This window comes from Corapipo altera, unplaced genomic scaffold, assembly GCF_003945725.1.
Source record: "Corapipo altera isolate COAL_440 unplaced genomic scaffold, ASM394572v1 0, whole genome shotgun sequence".
In the NCBI taxonomy this organism is placed as follows: Eukaryota; Metazoa; Chordata; class Aves; order Passeriformes; family Pipridae; genus Corapipo; species Corapipo altera.
The window spans coordinates 31255021-31276137 of NW_020884872.1; the positions used below are offsets into that span (position 1 = coordinate 31255021).

Consider the following 21117-nt stretch of genomic DNA (forward strand, 5'->3'; position numbering starts at 1 on the left):
ATGAGGGGGTCTAGCCTAGGTGTTTTGAGAGACATCCATCAGGTCTGGAATAGCATTCATTAGCTACGATAGGATACAGTCCTTCTGATGGGATTTTCTGTATTTTTTTCTGACATCAGAACTTTCTCATTCAGTGCTATTCCTGAACCATTTTTTTCCTCTAACCATGGTATTTTATTCCACATTGTTCACATTGTGTTTTGACCAAATTTCCCATAAGCTTGTCAGGACTTCCAGTTAGAGCACATGAACTTACATTTTCAATCAAACTTTAAGTTGTATGAGTGTGTTCCTAAAAATGCTGTGGCCATATCCACAACTTCAAAGTCTGTTGGCAAGTGGCTGAAGAGGAGTTTCTTTGACTTTTCTCAGTTTCTTGTTGTAGTATTTTCATGAAACTTCTAGTTCTTCAAAAAAGTGAATCTCTGCATGAATAATAAGGCTTTACAATACCTACGTGGGAGTAGTCTCTGGAAGTGGATAACTTTTTTAATACCTGTGAGACATGGCTGATGGCAGGAACTAGAACAAAACTTACTGAGAAATATCAGCCAGTAGAATGCTTAATTATTGAGTGGAAACATGGCAGTGCTGCTAAAAACTCATCTGGCTTGTGTTCCTCAGTCCCAGCTCATTTCCTCTGAGACGGTTCATCAGCTCAGCAGTAATTCAAGGAATGGAGGCATATTCCTCATCTGCTGGTGGTGCAGTGGCCACTACTGTGCTTGTGAGAGGTCAGTGGGCAGGAACTGCTGGAGATCACCAGCTCCTCAACTATGAGGGAATCTTCCACAGGGCTCCCGATGTGACCTGGAAGAGAGGAGGGCTGCAGCAGAGCTTTGGGATTGAAACTAGTTAGTGGGACAGCACAAACAATAAGAACTGAAATACTCTTAAGGGGAGAGGATGCTGAAGCCCGGAAAAGAGCTCAGAAAAGGCCTTTCACATGGATAAAGTGGATGGAAAGAGAGCAGGGGAGAGCCAATGCATGTGTTTGGAGATTTGAACAAAAATACAAAATACCCACATAAAATTTCTCAAGTACAGGTGTAGAAATGAGTTGTAAAAATGTCCTGTGTGAATTGGAAGAGCTGAATGTCTTGAACATGTACAGAATATCACAGTTAAAGAGATTCAATATTGGAGAACTAATTTTGTTACATGAGCAGATACAGAAAAAGAGATACTGAAAGCACGTAGAAGAGCGGTTCATTTTAGAAAGTTCGATGAAAGAAATATTAAAATAAATACAGGAATACCTAGTTTTATTGCATTAGGCTTGTCTGGCATCTTGTGAAACTATGCTTGAAGAGAAGTAAAAGCCTGGTATGACTAACTGTTCCCCGGTTTGTGGACTTTCCCTATTGAACTGCAAGAACTTTCCAGTTCCTCTTGGTTTAGGACTTTTAGCACATTCCTGTTGAGCAATGGTAGCTGTATAGTCTGGAGGTGGGGAAAGGAGTGTTAATTTTCCCAAAGCACAACGTATTAAAGCAAAATGTTACTACTATAGCTGGGATTTTGTTATCTAGGTGTCAGGAAAAGCCGTAGCAGAAACCTTAAGGCCAGCAGGCAGAATGCTGTTCATAGCCACAGAGGGGTGCTGTTTATCCAAATAGCAGGAAACTCATTCTTCGCTCTGCAAAGGGAAGAAATGGCATTACTCAAATTTATTGAGTTGGGGGAAGTGTTTTCCAGTGTCCCGATTTAATCAGAGTTCCTGAAAGCCTTTTTTTCCTCACGAGTTAATATTGCTGTGTAGACCAAATCAGTGGCTTTTCACAAGGAGGCTCCGTTAAAGTACAAACCCAGGACAAATACCATCTATTTTCTGATGCTTTCTGTTGCTCAACCTGCTGACTTAAGCAATATGCAGTTTTTATTGTTCTAATAACTGCACCATATGGATTTTTGCATACAGCTGATGGATGTAAGGGCACTAAGTCAGCACACATTACAGCTCATTCTCATTCCACGCACCTGGAACCATGGTTTCAACTCACAGCCAGTGGCCAGCTCCCGTATTTGCACATCCGAAATTAAACTCTGCATAATCATTAGATATTCAGTTGAGTTGATTGTTGTAGCATGGATGTTTTAGCTGTGCTGAGTTATCCTTTTGGAGCATTTATTTAAACTGTTGCACCAGCTGCTTCAGAGAAAGGAATCATCTTTTATAGAAATGTAGAATCATAGAACCATTTAGGCCAGAAATGACCATCAACTGTTGACCTAACTCTGCAAAGTCCATCACTAAACCATGCCCCCAAGTGCTACATCTACACATATTTTAAATACCTCCAGAGGTGGTGACACCACCACTTCCCTGAGCACCCTTGTTCGAATACTTGACAACCCTTTACCCCTTGTGAAGAAATTTTTTCTAATAGCCAATCTAAACCTCTTCTTTCCACCCTCCCTTCCTCACATGTACAGAAAATCTGAATTTGTCACTAACTTTCTAAAAATAACTGAATTGTTTTATTCCTTGTGTGCCTCCCCTCTTCTCCCTGCCCTGACTATTTCAAAATATTAAGATAAACTAAGCAAGGGCCATAGCAGAATAGAGTAACTGAAGCTTTAAGACATTATTGATGTGTTCTTAAACTCTTAATTTTTACACCCTACCCCTCCCTTGAATTGGAGATCAGATCTTCAGCCACAGAAAAGAATTTGACAGGTAGGCAAATGTGGGCAAGGTTTGACAGTTAGATCTGCATTGGAAGCTCATAGGAATAAGCTTCTCTGTTTCTGGTTTGGGATGAGACATAAGTGACTATTCCTTAAAATTAGTGTTGCCTAAAAAGATTTCTAGTTTATATAGCACAACAGGAATTTTCCTGTGAGCTATAAGCTGAGTCATACCCATTTTAATGAAGAATGTTGCATAGATTTTGGGGACCTACTTCATTCTTTGTTGCCAGTCTCTTGCAGGTTGGCAGGATTCGTCTGGTAATTAATGTGACTGATAAGGACAAGGTATAGCAGGAGGATGGCAATGTAAAGCTGAAGGGGCTGAAAGTCCTTTCCCATTCCAGAAAGCATTATAGTCTATGCATATGGTGAAGGAGTATTATAGTCTCCTGATTCCAGCTTCTGTGTATTTCCCTCGAGAGGCAATGAGCTCTCCTCCTGAGCCTCTGTTGTCTTCTACAGTGCCGTAAGGCAGGTTAATGTCCTCTCTCAGGGAGTCTTGTCTTCCGTGACAGCAACTCCAGAATGTGCCACTGAGTGATCCTCGGGAGAGGCAGAAGCTGCTCCAGGTGCTCCTTTCCCAGTGCACTTGCTTCCCAGCCAGTTCCTTGGAACTAAGCTAAAACAAGTGATTTTGTCCTGCCATGGACCCGTACTAAAGACACTCAGGAAACTTATCAGAATAGGTAATTGGTGCTGGTGGTTTTTGGGGTGCTTTTTTTGTTGTTGTTGTTGTTGGTTGGTTGGTTGGTTTGGATTGTTCCCCCCCCCCCCCCCTTGGGAATATTTTATTAGCCCCAGAATTATAAAATGGGCAGTCTGTACCTCTTTTCTAGAATTATCTCTCCACCCACCTGACCCCCTTCATGCCCTTCCCAGCCAGCATCTTTTGTCTCTTGTAGAATGACAGGCTCTAGATCCTATCTTGTTTAGGCCAAGGAATTGAACTGTGATTTTTCACAGCTTGCAAGAGTCCCATGTGAATCCCATTACTGCAGTGTTAGAACATCCCACTCGCTGCTGCCACTCAAGGACTACTTGAGTGTTAACTTGTAAAATTTCAGGAGAGAGTCAGTGTAACCCTTGAAGGTCCCACAGTATTAATGACACTGACTCAAATATTTGCTTCACAATGGGCACATAGAGAGCAAAATCCAGTCTCAGATACAGGTCCTTCCTGAAGGACCACTTTTTGGAGAATCCAGCTTGACGGAAACACCTCAAGGGGATTTTATTAGGGGGTCATAAAATCTTTATTGGCATTTCCTTCTGCTTTCTGCATTTTTCTTGGTTAAAAAAAAAAAAAAAGAAAAAAAGGTTTTTTTATGTCAGTCCTTGTGTTTCAGCAAATATAGCGATATTAGGGTTTTCATTGCTTCTTAAGATGGCCAATTTTTATTAGTTTCCCAGAGTTTAGGCTAGTATTTCATTATATTTTCTCTGGCTCCCACAGATGCTTGGGCCTTTGCTTTCTGGATATTTGATTTTTTCTTTTATATATATATATACACACATTAAAAAAAGTCATGCTCTGCTTGCTGCTAGATAACACAGCACACTAGCAGCAGTAAGCATGGTTAGCTGTTGTGTTTGGAGGGCTGCTGAAGAGTGTGCTGATCCAGTCATCTTGAAGACTCCTTTAGTATTTATGTGACTAAAACACCAGTTGAACATAAAGTCCGTCCCTCAGTGGCGTTAGATATAAACAAGCACTGGGCAAAAGACTCAGTTTTGAAGCAGAACCTGTTTAACATGAGGTGACTGGACACTCTTCCAGCTGCACCAACCATGCAGTAGAAGCTGGGTTATTTTCAATCCCAGCATGTGGCTCTCTTCTAATGAACTGACTCAGCTGAAATTGTCATTGTTTCATGAGGCTGAAACACTGGAGCTCAGAAAACTTCCTCATAATTACAGTTTGGGGAAACAGACAAGGCCCAGTCAAAGCTGTATTTAGTGTGAAAACATCACTCCGGGTGAAATGGTTTCAGTGACAGAGAGCTTCTTACTTTGGGCACTCTTAATTTTCTTCTTCTTCTCATTTAGTCAGGCACAGTTCATTGTCAGCTAAAGTGCAGTAGACAACTTCAGTACAATTTCTCCATGATGCTCCAGTGGTTAAGAACCTGGTGTTTACTCACATTCTACATCCTAGATCCTCCTAGAGTTTTCCCCAGTTTGGTGTTTCTCTTACAGGGCAGTGGCCAAGCTACATTATGCACCACTGTTGACAGAGCTGTGGCCAGGGCCGGACCCAGACCTGCTCATTGGTATATTGCTTCATTCCAAGTGTCTGCATCTGTGAAACAAACACTAACTTTTCTTTGACTGGAATTTTATATCCCATTCTGATATAGTCTTACACTTTAACAAAATCTCTAATGCCTTTCAAGAACTTCTGGAAATACAGCTCATTATAATTAAACTGATTTCACATGTTAGGGCCATACTTACTTTACCTACCTCAGGCTTCCTGGTTTTAGTAACAGGCCAGAAACTTTTCAGGCTTTTAATGTCTATTTCTTAATGTTAGCAGAATAGAATTGCTCTTTAGAAGCACCAAAATAATTACCAAAATTAACAGTAATTGCTTCTCTTCCTTGCTGGGAACTTTGCACTCTCAGTAGCTTCCAGGTCTGGTAGAGCTGACTCAAGGCAGTTTGGCCCTGATTCTATCTGAAGAAATGTTTAAATTATCCTAAGCGCTGTTAGCTCCCTGGTGTCCAGGACAGTCTGTCTTCTGAGCAGGCTGAGGTGCTTTTTCCTCTGTTTTTTTTTACTCCAGACAGAGCTTCCCTCATGTCTGAGCTTCAGTCTTGTTTATTTTGCCTGTGAGAACAGTCACCTTTGCTTTCAAGCAAAATTTTGACCTTAGATCTCCCTGTATTGAGGCTGTCCTCCCAGGATGTTGCAATGTTTACAACCCCATCTAGATTTTTATGTAAGATTTCGCATATGCTTTGTCAAAAATATAATTTTCTTTTATTTTTACTCCATCATACGAGCTCTGTCCTATTATTCTGATTGTGGATGCTTCTGCCTCATTACCACCTCACCCCCTCTTAATATGAGTTTTCAATGCATGTAAAGAGTGACTATACCATAAAAGCTGGTGAGTACATACCTCAGGAAAACGCAGCAAAAGCCATCTTGGACACGTACTTACCATCTCAGAGGTTTCTTTAGTTACACCAAACCTTTGCCCAGGTTTTATTTCACCTAAATTCTGTCAGTGACAATTGTCACTTTGAGGCAGCTCTTTTGCTTTCTGTAACTATGCATAAGAAAGTGAAGGTGATTTCCAAAATAACCCTAGAGAAGGAAAATAGGACACTCAGGAGGTTTTTAGGCCTTGGATATTTTCTTTGGGAGAAAGACGTGCTTTTTCCTCTCTTAGGAAACTGAAAACTGTGTGTCAAAGATATTGGTAGTTCAGGTGGTTTCATCCCAGAACTTAATGTTTAATTGGTGCTCAAGGGGAAGCTCTTCCAAAACAAGAACTAAGAATATTCTAATGGTGGATGAGGTTACTTGCAATATCACAAGGCAATGTCTCACAGGTTTTTTTGGGGGGAAGTCTAAATAACTTGTGTTTTGCCTTGTCTTGTTCAAAAGGAATTTTAAACCAGAATTTTTTTTCCTGTCCTCCCTAATTAAACCACTGCAGACTATTAGTATCTCAGAATCCATTTCTGCTTCTACCCTCCACAGAATCAATTCCAATGCAAACACCTGCTGAGAAAGAAGTGGCACATGACCTTAAGCAGCTCCTCTCACCTTGAAGTTGTTGCTAGTTATCTTCCCAAGTTCCATTTACAGAGAAGCAGGCCTTGGCATGTCAGGAGCTTAACTACTAATTCTTTATTTTCCCTTTATTTTCATGCAGTAGGAGACTCAGTTAGAAGGAAATTGCATACAAATCCAAGTTGAACATTTCATGACCTTGCATGGCTCTAGAAATACCCAAATTTTAAGAACAAAGGAGTTCCAGCAGGTTCTTATTTGAGAGATCTTTATCTTCAAGCTTCTGCTGGTAGCAGCAAGAAGCCAGCAGTCTGACAGTTGTAGAGATTTTGTTTACATAATGCAAACTGGAAAAGGGCTCGCTTGGTTAAATAAATAAGACATTCATTTTATTGCATACAAAACCTTTATGCTACAAGCAATATTAATTAAAATATACTGTTCTTACTCTTTTGAAGGATGGATTCTGATAAAAATCTGCTGCTGTAAATTTTAAGCAGAGCCACTGAGCCATGAGTAATTTTATGTTGTTAGTCTCTTAATTCTTTCTGGTAATGGAAGGGTTCATTTCTACTTGGCTTCAGCTCAGAGGAATATATGCAGTCACTGGGGCTTGCCCTACTGTTAATGAAAGGAAACAGGCACCTTAAAGGGACAGATAAATTATATCTAAGAATAGCAATGTTCTTGTTCAGACCTATGCATGAACAGTGTTATAAAGGTATGGGCGTAACATAAACAGCAGCAGCTGCTATTATGCCTCATAATTGGAAACTCAAACAGCACAGACATTTTTCCAGGTTTTTGCTGAAATCCAGTGGATTTTCAAGAGCGTGGCACTGTGTAACCTTGAAGAGTTTCTATTCTCTGCTATGATACAAACCCATGCTGTTGAGAAGCCAGGTCCCCTCTGCAGGGAAGTTTCTGGAAACACAGGCCCTGTGCACAGTAGATTTTGGCCTGAAGGCAACGCCAAGTAGAGTCATGCACACACAAGTCCAGAAAACACATGAGGAACAGAGCTACAGCACACAAATCTTGAAAAAAGCGGTATTTATTTTAAAGTACAACCCAAAGTTGTATCTGTAAGAAATGCACAAGGTATCTTGTTTCTTCCACAAGTCTTGGCTGTGTGCATTTCAGTTCAACTTAAAAATGCATTCAGGTTTACAAATGTACAAACAGCACAAAGTGTATTACAGTCTCAACAGAATGCTCTTACATTCAGCCACTTTGCTCTTAAGGTTTTGTGTTGGATTTGTTGGTATTTTTTGTTGATTTTTTTTCCTTTTTACATTCTTACAACCTGTGTTAACAAAGCCTTATTTTAAAAAAATACTCTGCATTTTAGCACAAAGTGCTTTTTGATTTTAAATTAGAACTTGGAGGATAACACTGGAAAAAATTTAAAAAACCAAACCGGTACTTTTCATAAAAGTATTGCATGCCAGGACCATTTTATAGTTCAAATTGTTTCCTAAATAAAGATGGCAGATGGTAAAATATGAAACCAGTGAAACTGTTCATATTTACAGGCTTCAGCTGTAGTTGGGATTTGTGACCACACCCAGACTTTTTCAAGCTTATCTGCAATCTCACACTACCATATTGCAGGACAGACTTTAGAAAGGAGCAAATGATGAAAGCATGACTGACAGGGGGAGTGGGGGGGGGGAGGGAAGCAATGACCAGCAACGGTCTGAAAATGATGTTTCAAAAATTTGCATTCAGAATTGTATTGTGACCTGTATAAGAGTTCTTTCCTTTTACTTAACTTTAGTTTTCATGAGGATAGTGTGAATTAGACCAAGGATCTGAACTTCTTCTTCCAATCGTTGGGCTCCAAATTCTCCAAGGATTGTAGGTCTGTCCCATGTCTTCAGCAGGATTGGCAACAGTGGCAGCAGCAGGTGGCGGAGGAGCAGCAGAGGAGTTTTCACTACCCATGAGATCGATGCCTGACAACGCATTTGTTGGAGTGGTGAAAGGAAGGCCACTGTTGAGGTTACTTGACCAAATGGAACTGCTGAACGGAGTGGTGGACCACAGGCCACTGGGGTTGCCAAGGATTGACTGCAGTAAAGACAGAGCCAGGTAAGTAGCAGTTTGGTAACATCTGTTTTCACCTTGTTTATAGCCCCCCCTGAAAGAAAAGTATCTGAGCAGCAGCAGCAAGCCTGCTCTGGAACCCCTCCTGTCTTCCCTGCAACATGGGAGTTCTGAGCTCCCTTTAGGAGAGCTTTCCCACAGGAACTGCACTACGATGTAACTGAACACATTTGGGAGCTTCCCTGCAGAGTGCAATCATATTATAGGCTTTTAGGCTGTTTTCATTTGAGCTTTTACATCCCCATACCATTGCTAATTTAAGCACTATGGGTATTCAAGCTTTAAACACACAAGGGCCAGAACACTCAAGCTTAAACAATCTAGTCAGAATGAGGTAGATAAACATGGTTCAAGTCTTGAAAAACCAACAAATTCAAGTTGCAATGGAAGGTAACAGCAAAGTCCTTTTATGATTTTTTTTTTTCTTTTCCAGCTGTTTGCAAACTTATCTCCCTGTATTCAGACATTTCTGTTTTGGATGAACCTACCTGTGTTCGGCCCAACTGTAGCTCCCCCATATTCCCAGTATATACTTTTCCCCCCCATCCAAAATTTCTCCAGATGAGGGGAGAGGGGATAGGAGACCTAGCAATTTATCACTGAGTTCCAGTAAGTTTGTCCTGGCTCAAGACACTTGGAAGCCTCTGATGTGGTCATGGTGCAGATGCAGGTGTGCTGCACCATGTCACAAATGCATTTGGGATGCATAGGACAGGTACAGAAAGCCTAGAGAATACATGCAGGAATGAACAAGGCCCAGGTTCTGTCAATTGCTTTATTAAAGGCCAAACAGTAGCAAGCAGAGGAACCTAACCCATGGTGTGGGGGAAAGTGATACCCAGAGGTAGCCAAAGACGGAGATGGGAAAGGCTAGCATAACTTTCATGCTAATATTAGCAGAGAACCTGCTACATGTAGGCTTAGCACACCACATATCTCAGTGTCAACAGATTTAATGTACATATGCTGTAAATTCAATTTGCAAATATACAGTAAACTTGATACATCCCAAAGGCAGTGGACTTGTTGAGTAACTGCTGTTAAGGTACAAACATCCTTATGTCTGGATTTACTAGGCGGAGAGATAGGGCACCCCTTCCCAAGAGTTCTGCTCCTAGAAAACACACACTAAATGTTAACCAGTATCAGTGTTCTCTGCATCTAGAGATTTAAATTAAAATCTCTTTAGGAAAGAAAACAAGGTAGACTCTGAAAATTTCTTCATTTCAGGTTTTTATTCTCTCCTCTGGAATGAAGAAGATAGGCTCAATCTAATCATACCTGATATGGGTTGGACACTAACACAATATCAAAAGGTCCTCACAAAATTTGCTACCGAGAGCTGGACAGGAGCTTTGAGCATTACTTGAGGGTTAACCCAGTCAATGTCATTAGGACTCTTTGATGTCACTGAGAAACAGAGCCAAAGCAGGGTGACAGTGTATTACTGTCACACAAATAAATCGTTATATTTAAGCTATACAAGCATTAGGCTACTAAGCCTACAGCAGGAAACACTCACCCTGCTGCACAGGCACAAACCCTAACACACTAAAGGTCCACCCTATTATGGGAAATAAATCAGAAGCAACCAGGAAATGAGCAGAAAAGAAGAGTGCCTGATATACCCTTTGAAGGCTGGTAGAGGAAGGTAAAAAGTGGCTGGCAGGCAGAACTACACATGGGGAAACAGAGAAAAGGGGAGTAGGGGAATGTGGTTAGAAAGAAACTTGGATAAAAGTACCAGCAATGCAGCCAAGGCTGAGGGGAGACAGGACCCAGAAGTCAAATGCTATTTAGTATAGAAGCACAGTTGTGCAGAAAAGGGGAAAGCAGGAGTTAGAATAAGGAAGGAGAACAATCAAAATCAACTCCCCTGAAACCTTCCTAGAAAAGAGGGTAACACAACAGCCACTGCCTAAGTGCTGTTTGCAACAATGGCTTTGGCTCTTGTGCCAGAACAGAGGAAAGGGCAGGGCCCTGGCCTGGTACCTGCTCTTTTATTGAGCATTTAGAGCAAGGAGGCCCAGTAATAGGAAAAGCCAAGCTTTCCCATTCTGGCTTGCCATAAGCATTTGAAAAAAATCACTCTTATCAGAAAGGTTTTGAATGTTTCAGTCAGTTTGCTGCTTCTTGTTTATTAAGTGACCTTCTCCTTGAATAAGCTCCTAAAATGTCTCCTCCCTACATTAAAGAATTTAAAGGGAGTAACTGACAGTTCTTCTATACCATTTGTCTTGGCTTCTGTCTCAATGCTTTCTGAAGCACACTTCCAAATATTTTTCAGAAGCAGACAGGAAATAGAAGTTAAGAGCTAGAGAGCTTGTTCCGGTTGTCCTCAAGCCCTCCTTCCATCAAATGCTGATGAAACCTGCCCTCCATGTGACCAAAAAGCAAAAAACTCTCCTTACATAGTTTTAGAGAGGTTCCAGCTCCAGTGTAACCACATGACAAGGGCAGGATCAGTGAGTCTGTGTATATAAGAAGCTGTGTGACCTTCTTAGGCTTCCCCTGCCCCCCCGCTCTCCCCCACTCCATCTGAACTGCTCCCAGGTGAAGTAAACACTGCCTATTACTCACTACAAAAACATTTTCAGAAGTCAACATGAAGAATGATTTCTGCTGGCAGTGGAGGCAGCTGTTGCAGTCAAAGTTTTAGTCTGACAGAAGGATGGCACAAGGATGACAGTGTAGTGCTACAACCTGTAAAAGGTGGGGTTTTTTCTTCTTTTTCTATTCTCAAGATTTCCATCAAAATTAGTAGTCAGTTTAAAGACTTCACTTTATGCTCAGTCCTTTAGTGTTTCTTCTAAGCTGAAAAGACTATATTTAAGGTCTTTTAGATAAGCTTTTTGGGGACATTTTGTTAATTTACAAGCAGGTGCAATGCTGGATTCAGAAAGCAGAATCAAAGTCTGAAAGTTGTCATATTGGCTAATTTGCAACTGTCCCTCAAACTAGAAGTGACTGAGCCAGTGCCCAGCCATTGCACAGGAGCAGAACACCTCTTTCTAAAATCCTGAAACGGAATACACTTTAAGTGCTGCAAGATGCTCTCGTAAGAAGTATTTTTATGTGAATATAAATATCCAGTGTACATGGTCATATGTCCGACAGCCATATCAACTTAACTACACAAAGATGAGTATGTGTAAATTCCCTCTTCCTTTATTCTTCAGTTATTTTTTTTCACCTCCAAATCCTCTGAATTAAATTAGATGGAGATACAGAACAAGTTGGTAACAGTAATAAAACACTGTATTTGGACTGAATACTTACTGCAGTCGTATGAGTTGGGGAACTCGAGCTTGTTGGCCAGGAGGGTACAGAGTCTGGAGCTGAAGGATCCCAGATGGATGATGGAACATTATTGAATTCACTCCAGTTTCTCTGAACATCCTGCCCATACGCAGATCGAGCTAAACCAAGTTTGCTAAAAACCTCTAAAAATAAAATGAAATAAAACTGAGTACATTACTCTTACTCTTTTTCCAAGAATAACACTCTTCACAGTCATTCCCCATACTTTTCTTGAAGGTCCTGCTGCAGTGAGATTAGAAGAGGTCACACAGTAATACAGATCTCATGTCATGTGGCTGACATCAGACAGTGGCTACAAAGTTAGTCACAGTTATGGTGGAAAAAGGGTTAAACACTTGCTGTATATAATTCAGGACAAGCCTAAGGGATTGTGGGCACACTCAATTGTGGATGCAGCAATACTGAGAGTCCTAGCAGTTCCTGGTAACAAGGTAACTACAGGTGGAGCAGGTGACTGGGCTGAAGGAGCCTCTAGTAGTGGCAGCATTCATTGGCCTCACAGCACTCCCTTCCCAGGTGACTCCTGGTAGGAGGCAACACTGGTGGTGCCCCATCCCCATCTCTGCTATGAAAAGGAGAGGGCAGCACCAGCAGTCCCAGCTTGCTTCTTCCCTGCACATGGAACTGGTCCCAGGCTCTTACTGGTGTCCCTCAGAGTCACTGGTGCCCCTCAGAGTCACTGGTGCCCCTCAGAGTCACTGGTGCCAAGGGTTGCTGATTAAGATGAAAAAACTCCACAGCAACAGCATCTGCCATTGTTTGCATTTTTCAGCAGACATACAACTTTTTCGGTAGATAGCATTTTTCAGTTGACACACTATCCATTTTGCAGATGCTACATCCAAAGTTTGCTTTGCTTATCATCTTTTGCAGCTGCCTTAAAACACACCATGCATCCCCAAATACCGTATGGAAATCTTCCCAAGTACACAGAGTATCCATGCCCTGCAATATAGCCTGCCTGCTCATCTCTGTGTCATTTACTAAAGGTTTACCTAAATATTTAAATACAGGAATTGATTGCTGGGCTTAGTATGCATCAGTTCGTTGTACAGCTATACAAATACTGGATGGAAACACAAGAGGAAAGCAGCAGGTCATCTGGGGCCATTGCCTCACTTACAAAGCAATGGTTTTATGCAGGTCTTTATGCTCAGGAAACCACAGGCCTACGGGCACTCTTGTGAGACCTACAGTAAAGCTTTGGAGGAGGGGTGGAGGGAGGGGAAAAGACTAAGAAAAAAATTCAAATATCAGAAATTCCAAACTCAAGCATTTCCAGCCCATCACACACTCAAAGAATTTCCACTAACACTTTCTCTGGACTGAAACACAGAATATATCACCAAATTCTTAACACACTTTCCTACACAGTCTTCCCTTTTAGGTGTGAGGATGGGAATGCTGTCTGCACTTAAGACTATGCAATGGAGATACACCATTTCTTTACCTGTATTTGAATATGGAACAATATCTGAAAAGGAAAACTCACCTCCAGTTAAGTTAAAAGAATGTCCGAATGCAGAGAATGAGTTGAGAGGCGTGAAATCGGGACTGCTGGGATTGCTGATAGGGCTCCACAAACCCGAACTACATATTATGGAGTAACAGGAAAGCAATACACAACTTATTAACACAGTACTATTGACAACATTAAGTTACTGATCTATGTAGAAATGTATATGTACAAGTGTGTGTATATACTTAACCATATATGTATTTAATGGTGATTGAGAGTTATGAAATCAGCTTATTTTTGTTTCATAAGGGATCTCGGTGAAATACCATTTTCCCGTGTATACACCCAAATTGGAGCAACATAGTAATACAGACACAGTGCTCTTTAATCTGTAGATTGAGCATAAACACAAACTTGAGAGCAGCTCTTTTGAACAGTTTTTTAGCAAACTCATAGGGTCCAAGCCATAGCGCAGTTTTTTTGGCAAGCAGGTAAAAATTAAGAGCCACTCAGAAGGGATACAAATGCTCACGCTCTGGCTTGTGGGCAAGCTTCTTGAAACTAACATGAGTTAACTGGAACCAATGAGAAACATTCACAAAAACAAACACCCCCTCTTCCCCACCCAACTTCACTCAGAAAAACAATTCCTTTGCATATTGAAGCTTGAATTCAAGTCTCTTACCTATTCCACAAAGGTTACCAGACACTGCTTTTTACAAGCGAGATCAGGATTCACTGACAAAATATGCCAGAAAATACACGTGCCTTGGGGAACGTGACTGAGTGTAGCTGTATTCTGCTCCTAACTCAGAACACAAAGCCCACTGATAGTTCTGATCTTGGTGTTAAAATTGGGAGTGAAAGGTATTGCTGTACAGCAAGATATTCTGCCTGTGAACTATTTCAAGAGACCTTGGTACACACTCCTCAGTACTGAGAGAGCCAAGCTGATTTCTCATTGTTCAAATGCCTGAGAACACAAGATTGTTGAGTTACTAGCATTGTGTAAGGGGAAGTTCCTACCACATGCAGAACATCCTTCTTTCTAGTTTTGAGTCACTTGCAATTTCTAAACTTTTACGCAAGGTGAGAGATGCTGTGTTCAGGCTTTAAAAAATAGCTTAAAAAAAAGTAACCAGAATGAATTCTGTCACTCCCTTCAAAATGCCATTAATAGCTCACAATCTTCTTTTCTAGGTGCTCAGGTATTTGCCTAGAGAATATAAAAATTACCTGTCAGAGCCATCACTGTCAACAACTGTGTGGGAAATGCTGATATTGCTGGAAACATCCATCTTGCTTGGAGAAGCCTTTGGTAAACCACTGCCACCTGTAAGAATATGTATGTAAAAAATGAGTAAATAAACCCTAGCAAAATAACAGAACATTCAGGAAATATTCAAAAATATTTACAACTCCAGACTGGTTCTGTACCTGGGCTCTTGTCATAACCTGCAGCTACAGCAGCAAAAGTGGGGTTACCATTCCTGCCTGGAAGAGAAGCTGCCTTTGACAGCTTATGTTTGGTACCATTAGGTTGCTTGCTTTTCGTTTCACTAAAAAGAAGAAAAAAAAAAAGAAAAAAAAAGAGTAAAGTTCTGGACTTCAGCAGTTTGATAAAAAACCCAGCAATTTAAGCTAGAATTTACGAAAACTTTCACAACAGCTCAACAGTTCCTGTAATTGCACCTTTTTCCAATCTACCAAGTTGTAAGAAACACCAGGAAAATATAAATAGAGTGGCAAGATATGCACAGTGGTGTATCTGCAAAAAAGCAGTTTCCACAGGAAGAGGAAATGGGTTTGAGAAAAGGAAGATGCACCCTGTGAAACAGGCAGGTTCCACAACTGCTCAGTGTCTGTGAAATCAGTAGGAGGCACCGATCTGGACTCACTTGCTGCAGCTGCTGTTCACAATGCTGCTGTAAGTGCCTCCTCGTGGCCCAAAAGCAAATGATGTGGGAGGAGGAGGAGATGGAGAGGCGGGTGTCGGTGAGGGCTGTCGCTGTTTCAGGAAAGCATCTGCATTCAGGGTTTGTAGAGAGAGCTTATAAAGGTTGTCTGTAGCTATAGAGAGAAACACAAAACATCTTTCATAGTATTTATACTACAACAAAGGCTTCTCGAACTTCTGCTATCCTTTCTGTTCAAATGGAGGAATTATGACAAATGCTGTTTGCTCCCAGTGATAAAAGCAGCAGTTTCTTCTCTATATTTACCTCTGGTTATTCAGGTTCACTATTTTCAGAGAGACTGTATTGCAACAAAAGTGCCAAGACAAACAGATCTGTGCAGAAGAAGGAATCTTTCCTAGTGAGTACTGTGGAGAGGGATGATTTAAGTTCACAAGCAACCAAGAGGAAGGTGATTTGGTTCCCACACAAGGGAACACATAACGCAACGAAAACGCTTGTAAGAGTGTCCCCTGCCAACCACTGCATTAAAGTGTTCTCAGTGTTCCCTCTCAAGGACAAATCATCTAATTAGTTTCAACTTTGGCTGCAGCAGACTTGACCAACCAAAACCCCATCTGCTGTAGAAAATGCATATTTTTTTGAGCAGTAATTCTCATTTCCTCAATTCCTCCAGCAGCTTCTAAATCCTGTTCATCACTGAAGAACTGTAGAATGGTCCGTGTTCTGCCCACTCCATTTTCAAACCTCCCAAATCATATCAGATGCTATCAATAAGGGGTCTACAGCAGAAAAACACAGCATAGCTATGCAGTGAAAAGGAGACAGGTTTCTATCTACAGATATTAATTGCAGAAGAATCATTCTGCAATTGTCTAATGATTACTTACAGCTGCCAGCTTTGTGGAGAGGCACAGAGTCCCACTCTGGTGGTGGAGAATCCTTTTCCCCTTCTGAGCTGCTTGTGTTTCCTAGCTCTGGCCCAGAACCACTGGGGAGAAATTTGGCTAATACTGATGGCCTGCTCTCCATTAATTTACTGCTTGGACCTATCGAAACAAAAGAAGAAAAGCAAGTGTATGGATAATAAACTGAACAGCTTTCTTCGCACACCAGACTTAGAATTAAGCACTCAAGAGGTGTTACAAACAACCAAATAAAAGTCTTGATGTATTTATAAAAAACAGCCTCACACTACCTCTTGTTTTGGGGAGGTTTCTTGATTTAGACCCACTCGTCAAAAGGTGCTGTGTAGAGATCTTGGATGGAAAGGGTTTGCGCTGCTTGTTTTCCAGTGGGGGAGTATAAGACAATTCCAAGGGACTAAATGAAAACAGAAATTCATTTATTTTGAAGTGCTGAAAAGGACTTCATACACATACATACATACACATTATATATATGGGCCATACATGCTTTCTTACAAAACAGTGGTCTCTTGTGGCTTTCTTATGAATAAGCAGAATTATGTTTTTCTCCTATATGCAACTCCACCCTTCATAGCCCTAGATCATTTTCTACCCACACTGCTCCACATATGTATTAGGGCTCATTCACCTTCCAGGAGCAGCTTTCATCCTGGAGCTCCAGGATTACAAAACCTGTTTGATTATGCAGACGCAACAAGAGATGGCAACTACCCTTTTTCTACTCTGCCCCCACACAACCCTGTTAGATCATGTGCTCCTAATATGCTATTGCCCTAAATGTACAGGACTGTTTTTTAGTCAATGATATAAAATTATTCAAATGCACCAACAAATCCATCTGGCTGTGTATTGCTCTTTTTCTGTAGGTATTTGATTCCATCTCTCACACTTTCTAGTAGAAGGATCCTTCTTGTAGAAGGATTCCAAACCAGCTCTCATTGTGGTCTTTGAAAACTGTCACATGTAATGAACTTCTGAGTTATATGATAAAGGAAAGTACATAATTATAAGAATAAATAAGATAAGGAGGAGACTTCGCCAGGTAAGGTTTTGAGAAATATTTTGAAAAAAATTAATTTCTTCTAACTACTGAACTCAGTCTACTATTAAATACAGCAACAGGGAAAACATAGCCAATATACTACACTTCAGTAAAGTTTACTTTCGTGGCACTTGGATAGCAACCTGGTTTCAGAATAATATTTTGGAATGAATTAGCTATAGTAAGACTAAGATTCTTCATTTTCGCCATTTCTATCCTCTGCAATCAACCACCTGACACTACGGGACAGCAGCAGCAGCCTCCTTTCATAACATATCCAAGACTGACCTTACTCCGTTATATGAAAATGGAAACTGCATGGCTGCAGTTTCACCAATGGCAACTAAAGGCACTCATGTTGGCGCTGCCTCGCTGTGCTGCCACTAGAAACATTAACCCCACTTCGTGTATGCAATGCCTATTATAAAAGTCTTAACATTGCTTAGCCTGATTTTCATGTCTGGATTTAGCTTTCACTTATGTGCTGTATTCCCCTTTAACTAATTTATTATTTACAAGCTTCAGATATTCCCTGATATCAAGGAAGGAAGAAGAAACTGCTTAAAGGTACCTGCTGTTGGTATATGCCAAACTGGCAGCCACAACAGTCAAATACAGAGATTTTTATCAATACATCTTCCCTTCAAGTACAGTACTTTCCCTACTAAAAACGCCTTTATTATGCTTACCTGGTTTTCACATCTACAGGGATTTCTTTCTTGACACCTGTAAGCACTTTTTTAGTTTTCTGTTTTATTGGGACTATTTCATTTTCAGGTTTTTCTGCTATAACTTTTCCCTTTTGTTTTTCAGGTTCCTAGAAAAGACATAACATACTAATATTAATTAAAAGGAAAGTTCTTCTTGCATCACAACAAACATAGTATAAACAGGACTGAGGAAAGAATGCTATTGGAAAACATGAGCATTTTTGTAGCACTGAAGTTCTCTTTTTATTACTTAGTGAGTTTACCTATAAAATGTGGTATCTATTTTTTCCTATCTGGAGAAGTAGAAATCGAAATAGCAAATTAATGTGCTTCAAGCAGATCTGGTGCTTGCAAATACACAGCTCCTCCAGCCACGGCCTCTGAGTCTACTTAATAACATGCTAGCTCTGTACTGAGACGTTTACTGCATCTGCTGTAACGCAGTCCAGGTCACCTAAAACAGACTCTTCAACAAAGCAAAGAATATGAGACACTTTACCATTCAATTTATTATTTTCTTTAACCGTACTTCTAATACTTTCTAAATACAAGTATAGTCTCAAATAGCCATCTTGAAAAAAAATCAATAGTGATTTTCAAGTGACAACTTACCAAACCATAACCTTTAAAATATATCACATGGATTTCTTTTTTTTTTCCCCCCCAGTCTTTTCCAAAGTTCAAATTTAAGATGTCAGTTTAGGCTTTGTTTTCTTCCTTTTCCAATTACCTCTGCTCTGTTTAGTCCCACTACACAAACTGGGGATTTAGTTTATTACCTAGAAGCAAGTGAGCCAAATGAGTCAAATAAAGGTAGGAGTATTGTAAGAGGTAATTAAGTTAACTACTTACTGACAAGTTACTACCATTGATCTGACCCTTTGTAATTGACAAAAGACACGGATTTAGCATACACCTTAATTATGGAGTGAAATCAGTGTCCATATTGTGGCATTTTATTCTGCAAACAGAATAGGCCAGGAGGGTACTGAGAAACGATTCCCACAATGCTGCTGGCAGCTGGTGGCTTATTCAAGCCACAGTCACCCAGGCATTTTCAGTCCTGTGACTACATGATTCAAGAATGTTTGCACTCATAGAGGAGCAAATTTGATAGAGAAATGAAGGCAAGGATCGGGAAAGATGTTTTTTAATTAATGTTCTTCCTTTGTTAGGGTATTATATGAAAACTGGTGGCGTGGCAGAAAGAGACTGTGTTCCTACTTCAACAGGTGACACACCAGCTACACAAGGGCCTCCTTTTCTGAGCAGTGCTGTACCTCTTTGAGCAGTGGTTCCGTATCTGGGTTTGAGGTTTCTGTTGTGGTTGAAGAACTGTCATCATCTGCCAAGGAATCCTTCAGCTCATCCTCTTGTTGCTTTCCTTTCCCTCTTCTGTCCTTTTCTTCCCGCTTTTTCTGTGGCTTAGCCTTGCGCTGAATTGTTTTCCCTTTTCCTAGGAAGATATGGATGCTTCAGATTCTCAACAGCAATACTCAGAGATGGGCTAGTTCCCTTCATTTCAGAGGCTAACCCACATGATTAAGCCTCTGAAATGTGTTGCCTATTAGGACACACCAAGCACTTAACTGCCCCTTCACTGTGAGCAAAAGTATTAGACTTGAAGAACTCCATTCTCCACCATCTCATTTATGCTCCTGAGCTGTACCCTCAGTGTTTCTCTGTGGATGTGGGCACTTGGCTCCCTATTATTCTTCTCTGCTGTTCCTGGGATTGCTTTTAAACAACATAGAATTCAATTTGACAGTTTAACCATGTAAGATTATATTCAAACATAAACTTCAGAAGTTGACACAAACTTTATCACCCAAACAAACAAAGAACAGCAACCATTAGCATGCTTGTCATTTAGAGAAACAAAATAACTTGAAATAAGACTAGTGTGACTGAGAAAAATCACTAACAGTATTTGTCTAGCAAAGAGCTAAAAAAACCAAACACCCTAAACCTGAAAACCTTACACTCAAGTATGCTTTCTCCTCTTGACATAGTTTATTCTTTCGGAGTGGACTATTCTAACACGTCGGACTAAGTTGACTGTAAAAAAGTTTAGCTTGACATATTAAAATGTTACTATATCTCAAAGCAGGGAAAACAATGCATTAAACACTCCAAGGGATGTCTGATCAATTTTCTTGAAGCAATACACATACAAATAAATAATGCTTACTTTTCCAGCAATTTCAGGTTAACTGAGGTGCAGCACAGTAGAAGGTCAAAATGCAGAGGTTTAAGAGCCTTCAAAATCAAGCCAAAGGTCCTGGCTTGCAAGACAGGCAGGATTAGGCTCCCAAGGAATAAAAAAAGTCATCAAAAAAAAAAAAAGCATCAATACAGAGCAATTGTGCATGTGTGTGTGTGGAGTCTTCATCAGCTTACCATTGCCTATTGCTGTTCTCTTAGAGGATGTAAGCTTTCACAACATTCTTATGTCTTTTATTGGATGTAATATGCCTTTACTCATAGGATCTTTATAATATTCTGCCCTTCAGAACAAGCATTCTCATTTATGAGCCACACAGTGCCTGCATACAGTCTCCTGGACAGACTTAGCAGCTCACTCAAGCCTCAGTTAACCTGTGTTGAATAACTGGATTCAGCCTCTTCTTGGTTTGTACCAGCACAAGTTGGAACTGAGACTGGAAGCACCATGACAGCTGTTATATTTCATCTGGTAAAATGGTAAAGTTTGTACCAAACCAGAAATCTGCCAGTATTTTGGCAAATACCAAACCAAATACATATCAAGAAGCAGTGCCCTTAAACTTTGGTTTTTTAACACATAAATATCAATGGTTGTATCAAGAAAGCAAAAGTACTGGAATTACAAATATGCTTTTCAGCATGAATGCAAACAGATGCATAAATACAAGCACATCTTTCTATGGAAATTTTCTAAAGGTCTGCTTCTGGTATATTGGGGGTATTTTGGATGTGCCTCAGGAAGCCTTGCTCCAAGATTTGCTTCAAATGCAGTCTAAATTCAGGATTGCTAAGCAGTTTAGTGTTCATTATTAGAAAATCTATGTAAAGATTTAATGACATTAAAACATAATGTAAAGCGGCTTTTTAACAAAAATCTAATGCAGCCTCTGCAGCACTGAGCTAACACACAAGTATTAGGAAGCTGAAAAAATAGACTATAAAAACAGGAATCCTGCACAGAATCTTA

At 40.4% G+C, this 21117-nt stretch overlaps 1 protein-coding gene across 1 annotated transcript in view; it reads right to left on the reverse strand.

Moving 5' to 3' along the window:
* Positions 1 to 7474: 7474 nt before the first annotated feature.
* The window catches only part of TMEM131 (transmembrane protein 131), a 90666-nt gene continuing 77023 nt past the window's right edge, over positions 7475 to 21117 (reverse strand). The window contains exons 32-41 of the mRNA XM_027642282.1: positions 19205 to 19380; positions 17904 to 18031; positions 16442 to 16566; positions 16134 to 16292; positions 15226 to 15397; positions 14765 to 14886; positions 14564 to 14660; positions 13361 to 13458; positions 11827 to 11990; positions 7475 to 8511 (exon numbers count right to left, since the gene is read on the reverse strand). Coding sequence (XP_027498083.1) covers positions 8215 to 8511; positions 11827 to 11990; positions 13361 to 13458; positions 14564 to 14660; positions 14765 to 14886; positions 15226 to 15397; positions 16134 to 16292; positions 16442 to 16566; positions 17904 to 18031; positions 19205 to 19380 — 1538 coding nt within the window. The 3' untranslated portion in view covers positions 7475 to 8214. The remainder of the gene's footprint in view (positions 8512 to 11826; positions 11991 to 13360; positions 13459 to 14563; positions 14661 to 14764; positions 14887 to 15225; positions 15398 to 16133; positions 16293 to 16441; positions 16567 to 17903; positions 18032 to 19204; positions 19381 to 21117) is intronic.